Source organism: Haplochromis burtoni, unplaced genomic scaffold (genome assembly GCF_018398535.1).
Source record: "Haplochromis burtoni strain Fernald_Lab_line unplaced genomic scaffold, NCSU_Asbu1 Contig_501, whole genome shotgun sequence".
Lineage (NCBI taxonomy): Eukaryota > Metazoa > Chordata > Actinopteri > Cichliformes > Cichlidae > Haplochromis > Haplochromis burtoni.
The window spans coordinates 327207-337560 of NW_024582862.1; the positions used below are offsets into that span (position 1 = coordinate 327207).

The window sequence follows — 10354 nt, forward strand, 5'->3', positions numbered from 1 at the left end:
GACAAAGACATGACGAAGGACAGGACAAAGGATAGGACAAAGGACATGACGAAGGACAGGACAAAGGACAGGACAAAGGACATGACAAAGGACAGGACAAAGGACAGGACAAAGGACATGACAAAGGACATGACAAAGACATGATGAAGGAAAGGACAAAGGACAGGACAAAGGACATGACAAAGGACAGGACGAACGACAGGACAAAGGACATGACAAAGACATGACGAAGGACAGGACAAAGGATAGGACAAAGGACATGACAAAGACATGACGAAGGACAGGACAAAGGACATGACAAAGGACAGGACAAAGGACATGACAAAGACATGATGAAGGAAAGGACAAAGGACAGGACAAAGGACAGGACGAACGACAGGACAAAGGACATGACAAAGACATGACGAAGGGCAGGACAAAGGACATAACAAAGGACATAACAAAGGACAGATCAAAAGACAGGACAAAAGACAGGACAAAGACGGGAGAAGAAAGACCACACAATCTGACCCTCTTCACTTCTCCTTTGCAAGAGGACGATGTGAACCGTGTGAAAACCCAACAAGCGGACCCTGACCTGCCTGGGCGGACTGAACCGGACGTTTCTTTCTGTCTTCAGTCTGTCGCCTTTTGTCTGTCTCAGTGGGACAGATGAGCTGATTGAGGTGGGAAAGCAATGATGGCTGACCAACAGACGGGCGGCCATGATGAGTCAGCAAGTAGATGATGGAGCTGGAGATGAGACGAGAGGGCGAGAGACACACGTGACGAACCGAAGACAAACAGGAGGCGATTACAGACGAGCGAGAGCAGAGAAAAGAAAGACAAACAGATAAAAGATGGAGTGAAGCAGAAGACACGTGGAGGACAGGAGGGAGGAGGGTTGGTGGTCTTCATCTCCTTACCGTGGCATCCCCGGAGGCCCTACGGCGTTTGAGGTCGGAGGTCGAGGTGATGGACCTAAAAGAGGTTTTCAGTTTGGGCTCGGGCTCTGCTCTACCACTTTTCCTATCCTAAAATAAATCATACGATAGGTGCACACACACGTTAACACGCAGCAGAGACACTCGACTAGCTGCATGAGGACACACCTGAGTGTGTGCTGTCAGGTAGAGAGTGTGTGTGTGTCTGTTTGTGTGTGTGTGTCAGACACACTGATCAGCCACAACATTAGAACCACTAACAGTTCGCCTGAGTAATAATTTAGCAGGAAGTCGAGTCGATGGAAAGTTTGAAGCTAAAGTGGCGTGATGAGGAGAGCAGCTGCAGGCGGAGGCGGGACTATCGTTCCTTCAGTATTTATGTGTCTTGTTGCTGTTTCTTGTTTAGCGGCGTGTCGTCTAATCGAAGGTCAGCGGGTGGATTTAACAGGAAGCAGGTGAAGGTTGTTAAAGTGAACCTTTGTGTCTGAACCTTCATCATCATCATGACTGTGGCTCAACACAAGCACAGAGCGAGAGCGCCTCCTGCTGTTCAGGGTGTTGGTCTCATTACTGCCCGTGAGGTTTTCAGGAGCACGGCCATCGGCCTTCTGTTGAGCTCTGTTTGTTTTACTTCTGTGATTTTCCTCTCTGGACCCTGAAAGATGATTTCTGCATAACCAGTGAAGGTGATCTAAAGGATGAACTGTGGTCGAGTCAGGGACAGGTCGTGGGTGCCTGAGGCCCACTGAGACCAGATCCCACAGAAGAGCTCCTGCAGAACAAAGCATCGCAGCGCTCTGACTTCTTTCCAACATCGAACACTCGTACAGTGAGCTGTGTGACGGGTCACTGCCTGCCTACATGTTTGAAATGTCATTTCCTGAGGAGGAGACACTCGGCTGTAGCTGCTCTCTACCTTTGATAGGAACTCACTGGTTTCTCCCTACAGGTGTACTGGAGACTTCAGAAACAGAAAGGTGCTTGGTGACCTGAAACACAATCTGACCTCGTTGTTTTAGTCATCCCAGAGGCTTCAACTCTATCAGCTGTTCCTATTTACCTGGTGATCACCTGAGGTGGTCGTTGGCCACCCTGTCATCAAGTGAACCACCTCAAGGTTCCAGTAAGGCTTCCACTGACTGGAAAAGCATCTTCTGACTTTGTTATAGGTGGCTGACCATCAGAGCTGTGAGTCACCACCTCATCTGTAGGGTAAAAAGAAGTCCAGGTGCCACTGAACGGCCTGGTGGTCAGAAGAGTCAGAGCTGGACCGTGGAGCGCCAGAAGAAGAGTGTCCAGTCTGATGAAGAGTGTTTTATTTCCCATCATCAGGACACACTGGAAACCAACGCTGCATCAGCAGTTTGAGGAACATGACAAGGAGATCTGATCCACAGAGGCTCATCTCACATCCACCCAGAGTCACCTCCACCTTTTATTTTGGCGTCAACTATTAGAACAACCAGCTCACTGTGATATACCCACGACAATTTCCATGGTCAAGTTTTGATTGGTCTGACTGTGTCTTCAGCTCTTTATCTCTCTCCCTGTGCGTGTTGGGTAGGTCTCCTGAGGTACGCCGGTCACCCAAGCCCCCCGTGCCTCCCTGAGCCTCCCCGAGCCAGCGACTGGCAGCTGCGAGTATGAGATGGGTTTCATGGTTAAACACCCCGCCCACCACTGAGTATTTGTGTGCGTGTTATTGGTTAATTAATTCACGCCTGCGTGCAGCGTCCTGGCTCAGAGGATGGAGGCGATTGGGTGCTTCTAATGCTGCGGCTGACGGCTGTATCCCTGTTATGTGGTGTGTCAGTGGGGCTGTTCTCGGTGCTGCAGTGAAGCTCTCATTCAGTTCACTTTGATTTCTACAAAAACTGCCTCAGAGCGCTGCACAGAACCCAGAGCCTGAAGTCCCTACAGCTTCAGATGAAGTGATGCTTCAGTAAAACGGAGCAGCGCTGTCCTGTTTTACTGCCCACACAAACACACAGCAGCAGGGAGACACCAACGTGAGGCTCAAACACAGGAACACGACAGGAAATCAACCTCAAAGCAAAGGAAACATCGTGGGGGAGGGGTACGGGGCAGGGGAGGGGGGTGAGGCAGGGGGAACAAAGATGGCGTATGAGGCCCGAATGAAGCCGCGAACACGTGGGATCATTATACCAACACTCTGCTGTTATAATGCCATCTCTCCTGGGGAGGGCGGGGAACAGAAAACAGAACGGGGGAGGGGCGGCGGAACATGGCTGATGATCACATGGTGTCTGACCTCTAACATCGTATAAAGATATAAGTTTGACCTTTGACCCACCACAGTGACAGTTCAGGTGAGAGCTGGGCATCAGTGGCGAGACGTTCTTGCTCTGTTCTTTTTAGTGCCAACAAACCGTACGAGGACGTAAACACGGGTCAAAGCTGAAACCGCACAATCGAGAACCCGTGATGTCATAGGTGGGGGCGGGGTTATTGTTACCAAACTCAGCGCCCACCAAAATGAAAAATCTAACTTAACTAAGAGAAACGTATTTTTATGCTACTGCAAATATCAAAGCAACACCTGAAATATTAATAAGTCCACTGCAGAGATGGGCTGTGACATGCTACTGTAATCACATTACTTTTTTCAAGTAGCTTGACTGACTCTGGTCCAGTATAACCTGACATGTACCTCTGCTCACATTTCAGCTTCTTCTTTCAGTGTCAACATTTCTCAGATGTACTGGGAAGCCTGAAGCAGAGAAACCACAGCTGACCAGTGTTTGGCAGCGAAACGTTAATGGTACGAAGTCAGTTACATGTTGTGTTGCAGGTTTGTTGATAAAAAGAAAAACAGAAGCTGAAAATCTGTTTGAATTTCACACCCAGCTCTCGTTTGGACTCTCAGAAACACGTTCAAAACAGAGAAACCAAAAAGCCAACACTAATCTGACACACAGGTTCAGCCAAAGGCCCAAACTGGGTGTCAGACTGGTTAAACTGGGCAGACTGGTCCCAGTGAGATGTTTCTGGGCCCAGTGACAGAACAGTGGAAGACTTGGATCGGAGCAGCAGTCAGTAACAGCACATGAAAAATAAGAAAACATCATCATTACAGGTTTTCAGTCGTTGAGTAACAGCCATTAAGGATGCGATGAACACGCTTCCTGCCTGGACTCTGCTGACTTTACGAAGACGTGCATGAAAATGAAACAGCAGCGAGTCTTGGAGCTACAAACCACATAAAGCAAAGAGATGCTCGCACTGAGTTTCATCCTACAAGAACTCAAATGTTCACAGTGTTTTCATGAAAGATTGATGTCTTTCTGCAGGTGACGTGTGTCTGGATCCCCCAAATATAACTGTGACCACACTGTACAGATGTCACCGTTTCACAGCGTTCTCACGGATCAATAAAGTTCAGCTTTGGTGAGATTATTGTATCTGTGTCTGTCTGGTAGATTTCCCCTGAATGTTCTTTACTTTGGTGTCTTCCACCACGTCTTGTAATAATGTCGGGAGGACGTCTACGTGACCCACCCAAAGACATGGCCGCCATCGGCATGATCAGCAACTTTGGACAAACAGCTATTTAAGAAGCCCCCCCCATACAGGTCACCTTACAGATGTGAGTGTTCCAAGTATTCAGAATAAAGTTTGAGTCTCACACACGTTACAGGAGTGTCCTGGGGGAAACGAGAGCCCGTCAGTCGATCGTTACTTGGAGACACGAGTGTTAGCAGGTTTGCTGGACGGGGACCTATCAGACTGATCTGTCTGAGGCTAGCTGTCTGAACATCCTGCCCCCTTGAAGTCTGCTCTCTTCTAATTGGTCATTTTCTGGAAGCCTGCTGAAGGCAGCAGCTTGTGAGCTGTGCAGCAATGGACTCGGTAAGTAAACCTGTAGACAGTGATCCATTATTATTTCAAACTTGGGCTCATGTGACGTGAATAATCACCTATTACATGTTAGCAAATACTCAAAACCACAACAGGTTTAAGGAATCTGTGGAAAATACAGATGATTGTGTTTCCGAGCTCCTCCAGCTGCTAACACCTGTGCTAACTCTGGGCCTTCAGTCACAGCTGTGTGAAGTGCTAATCATCCTCAGCTAACTGCTAGCCTGCAGCGGCTGCTGTTTGAAGTGCTAATCCCGGCACGGCAGCGAGGATTATTTATGTGACAGCTGAGCACAGCTGCTGGCAAGAAAACATCTGGAACAAAGGAGAGAGGGAGCAGATTTCTCCTGTTTTCTGATCGTGCAAATGTGGATCCAGTGTTCAGTCTTCAGTGTGATGAAGGATATATTTATGAGATCATTTTAATTTGTTAGCTACAGAAAAAATAAAGCAGCTTAGAGGAGGCCAAAATGAATGAATCGTGAGGAGGACAGCATGAGCTCAAAAGCATTATTATTATGATATCAAAGCCTGGGCTGCATCATTGCCATTCCAGGACTAACTGTCAGTGTTGGAAGGTTACTTTTAAAATGTACTCCACTACAGATTACAGATTACATGCCCCAAAATGTATTCTGTAACGTATTCTGTTACGTTACTCAATGAGAGTAAAGTATTCTGAATACTTTGGATTACTTAATCCAATAGCACACCACGTTATTATCACTGTGACTTACACTGTACATGTTTTGGCTCTCCAACATATTACTAGAGCCTTTACAGTAATCTGATTCCTGTGTTAATATTCATCACTTAATCCATTCTCCATGTGTGAAATTAGAAATATCCTGTCTCAGAGTGACGCTGAAAAACTAGTTCATGCATTTATTACTTCCAGGCTGGACGACTGTAATTCATTATTATCAGGATGTCCAAAAAACTCCCTGAAAAGCCTTCAGCTGATCCAAAATGCTGCAGCAAGAGTCCTGACAGGGACTAGAAAGAGAGAGCAGATTTCTCCTGTTTTGGCTTCCTGTTAAATCCAGAATTCAAAATCCTGCTCCTCACATACAAGGTCTTAAATAATCAGGCCCCATCTTATCTTAATGAGCTTGTAGTACCATATCACCCAAGTTCCTCTCTTAAGTTTGATTTAAAGCTTAACTACAGCAGCCATTTTAACAGCGTGTAATCAAGGAGACAGAGGTTGTCGGGAGCATTTCCACACCACCGCCAGACGAACTACATTAAACCAACTGTGCATGTTTGTACCGGATGTGCTGCAGTCCATCCTGCAGTGACTGCAGTAGTTGTGTGTGTGAGTCCCCGCGGTGCTGATCTGATCACCCATCGGTCAATCAACAGCAGGAAGTCGTTAAAGCTTGAAAGGAAATTAATCAGAAACCCAGGTGGAGCGAAGGCGTCCTCGCTGAGGCAGTGTTAATGGAGCTTCCTGTTTTACCTTATCATAACTCTGACTATGACGATGTGTGGATCTACACACAGACACAGCTGTGTTTTCATTCTTCCACTGACGTGCACGTCACACATGCAGCAGCTGAAGAAGGGCAGAAAATTACATTCAGGCTACGTCCACACCGGCCCGGATAGATTTGAAAACGGCGTTTTTGTCTGAAAACGCTCCGCGTCCACAGAGTTGTGCGTCCACATTGAAACGGCCAAAAACGCTTCCGTTCCAGTCCTGCACATGCGTGAAACGCAAGAAGATTCGACCTGCCTCATTTCTGTCTGCCGTTTATTTACGTTCCGGCTCGTTGACACGTCGGCAAAATGTGGAGGAAAAGCACCGAGTTTTTTAAATGGACTCACAATGAGGTGGAGTCGTTGCTGCGAGTAACACAAAAGTACAAAGTTGCAAAAGCCAGTGAGAATTAAAGAATTTGAAGAAAAGCTCTCAGGAGCATGTACAGGCTGATGTTGATCTTTAATAGGGCTGTCAAACAAAACAACTGCTGTGTAACGCCCTCCGCTATCTCAGTTTAATAGGTCATATGACTGCATCACATGACTAAAATGCGTCATCATTTTAGAAAGTCTCCGTTTTCACTGTCCATACTGCGACGGGACAGCTCCATTTTGAAATGTATGCGTTTTCAAAACGCTGCGTTTTTCAGTGTCTCAGTGAGGACGGGAGGCCAAAACGTGTGGACGTGACCTCACACAGTCCACAAACTCATCACTACAGAAAGCAGCAGGTCAAAGTTCATATTTTGATTATGTCATAGTGGTGGTTTTCTACACCCACTTCCTGCACGTTGTATTTAGAATGGGCAGCCAATCGGGGGAAAGTTGACTTAAAGGGGGAGGAGCTAGAACGGCTTGTCTCAGACAGAAGACGAGCTGCAGGGTGGCGTCAGATAAAGAAGGATTATTATGAACCGTGAATCATGCAAAGCTGCTCTGTGAGAGTCCAGGAATAAAACCACGGAGTCGACCGAGCTTTCCTCATTTCTGTGACTCATTAGTGGGCTGAATAACCCCAGACTAACCTCAGACTAACCTCTGACCAATCTCAGACTAACCTCTGACTAACCTCAGACTAACCTCTGACCAATCTCAGACTAACCTCTGACTAACCTCAGACCTATGACACCTCTGACCAACCTCGGACTAACCTCACTAACCTCAGGCTAACCTCTGACTAACCCCAGGCTAAACCCAGACTAACCGCAGGCTAACCTCAGACTAACCCCAGACTAACCTCAGACTAACCTCAGCTAACCTCAGACTAACCTCAGACTAACCTCTGACTAACCAGACTAACCTCTGACTAACCTCAGACTAACCTCAGACTAACCCAGACTAACCTCTGACTAACTCAGACTAACCTCTGACTAACCTCAGACTACCTCTGACTAACCTCAGGCTAACCTCTGACTAACCTCAGACTAACCTCTGACTAACCTCAGACTAACCTCTGACTAACCCCAGACTAACCTCAGACTAACCTCAGGCTAACCTCTGACTAACCTCTGACTAACCCAGACTAACCTCTGACTAACCCAGACTAACCTCAGACTAACCTCAGCTAACCTCTGACTACCTCTGACTAACCTCAGACTAACCTCAGACTAACCTCTGACTAACCCCAGACTAACCTCTGACTAAACTCACAAAAGAGAAAATGACACATTTTCTGTTCTGGGGGCTCTGGGCTGTCCGTTGGGCATTTTTCACTTGTTGGTCACAGTTACAGAATAAATCACTCACCGGTGAATCAGAAAACGACCCGAGCTTCACGGAGCCACTGAAAGCTAACCAAGCATCAGTGAGCACGCTCTTGATGATCAGCAGTCAGTTTAATTAACACAACCCTTCATCCTGAGCACAAAACTCATGCTTCTCCTATTAAACAGCAAAGATGACAGATGTTTCCTAACAGACGTAAAAACAAAGGCCTGATCCTGATCTCAGTCCTGCTGCTGGCTATAATGACCTCGCTGTGAGGATCACACATACTGAATACTGTTTACCGCAGAGCCACAGACAGGTGGGCTGAGTGCCATAACGCCACACAGAGCTTCAGCAGAGGTCAGGGCGTAAAGTAAAGTAGAGTAAAGTAGAGGCGCGTACCTGCAGGTTCTTCCTCCACACATTGACGGCAGCAAAGGCGAGCTGCATCTGTTTCCTGCGGGCGTCTTTGTGCCGTTTGTAGGCGATCTCGATGAAGATGAGGAAGATCCCAGCCACGATGCCTCCAGCAACCAGCATGAACACACCTGAGGGGCACAAGTGACGAGAGACGGCGTGAAACGCTTCACAGGTAACATCTGCTAAACGGCACAGCCGCAGGGGCGCAGTTCATGCAGCAGAGGCAGCACTGAGTCCTACCTGCCATGTTCTCGAAAGTGAGGGTGGCCGGGGCGTTGCTCCTGGAGTCGCACTCCTGGTATCGAACCCACGTCTTGTCGAGATCCTCCATGAAGCCGTTCTCATGAGAACTGTGGAGAGTCAATGAAGCGTGAGCGGACACGTATTTGATTGCTCAGATGTTGGTTTGTGCTCAGGTGGTTTTAATGTGGAAATATGTGTCTGTGTGACATCCTCCACACCCCAGGTCACTCACTTTTTATGTTTTTACGGCCCTGGCGGGGCCTCCTGTGAGATTGGTCACGTGTGGGCGTGTCCTGCCATCTTGCCCGCCTTTTTGTACTGACTCTAATCATCAATTAAGAGTACTTAAGGCCAGAGATGCACACGATTGACACTAGCAGCACTGACTAACAATGTGCTGAGGTCAGTTTCATCATCATTGATGACCCTACAGCACAGAGCCAACATCCTCACAGACACAGTGGCCAGAGAAGCAGAACATCACATGAAGAAGGCCCTGAGTAAATGTGGATATCCCAGCTGGACATCTGTCAGAGGGGAAGGCCCCTAAAGAGACGTTTCTCCCACTGAAAACGTCCAGATGAACAGAGTCAACATTTTGGGAAAATGGTTCGACATTACGAGGTGGAGGAAACACGAAAGCTGTAAGCACATACTCCACCAACACCCTCCCGCTGGTCGTTTCAGGAGTGTGTTGGCGGAGTAGAAATCCTCTTGGCCATCATCGGTGATGACTCTAACTCTGACTGTAACCGCAGCCAATCAGAATGTGTCTTTGGTGATCAGAGAAAAGAACCGCTGTGACACAACAGAAACATCTTTCAGCTTCTCAAAGTGTTCCTGTTCGCTAAAACACACCCAGGATGGGCTGCAGGTGAGTACCTGAAGGTTTTCGTACCTGAGAATAGCCAGAGACACGTTCTGTTTCCACGGGCTGTCCTTCCTCATTCCGATCCCAAATCCGGAGCGGAAGAACAGCTCTCCTGTCGTCACCAGATCGCACTTCTGCGACGCCTCAAACTCCAGCACGGCGCTGTCCCAGATGAAGGCGTGAAGCTTACTGCGGGAGGAGGGCGAACGTGTTGACAGAGGCAATCTCCACAGTACAACAGGTGCGTTCACGACAGGTGTGCTGACTCTGAGCTGCTTACTTGTCTCGCACAGCCTGGATGGCCTCGGCGGCGCTCTCGTAGTTGTGCTTCTCCATGTGCCGGTACATGGTGCTGAGCTCCACCTGCCTTCTGAAGTAGATATCCACCGAGCTCTGCTTCACTGTGGCGTAGATGAACTTATCTGATGGGTTACGCAGCTGAAAGCGGCAGCACACGGCACAGCGTCACACATTATCTCTGATACCACGCTCTGCTAACACCTGTGAGGGTCGCACCTGCGTGAGCAGGGTTGGTTCACTCAAGACGAGGAGAATCCAGACGTTTAACACATTTATGAACAAAACCAGGAAAAACATCCGCAGTCGCACAGCTGGAGGAGGCTCGAGCATGACACACCGACTCCTGCATGAGTCAGTCAGGACACGACTGCCCGAACAAACCCTGAGTCCTCAAGGACATGAGTTGGTGGGAGGAGACAGCCTGGCAGACACTTGGAGCTCAAATGTGCGATGGTCAGGTGTCCTTCGATCCAGGTGAAGAAAAGCAGGAACTCAAACTGTATACCTCTGTGTGTGTGTGTGTGTG

General features: G+C 48.1%; 1 protein-coding gene across 1 annotated transcript in view; it reads right to left on the reverse strand.

The window, feature by feature from the left end:
• LOC102308781 (glutamate receptor ionotropic, NMDA 1) overlaps nucleotides 1–10354 on the reverse strand; it is a gene marked incomplete in the record, with an annotated part of 73062 nt that overhangs the window by 3980 nt on the left and 58728 nt on the right. Inside the window, 5 exon segments of the mRNA XM_014329056.2 lie at nucleotides 906–1013; nucleotides 8397–8542; nucleotides 8655–8764; nucleotides 9556–9717; nucleotides 9809–9966. Coding sequence (XP_014184542.1) covers nucleotides 906–1013; nucleotides 8397–8542; nucleotides 8655–8764; nucleotides 9556–9717; nucleotides 9809–9966 — 684 coding nt within the window.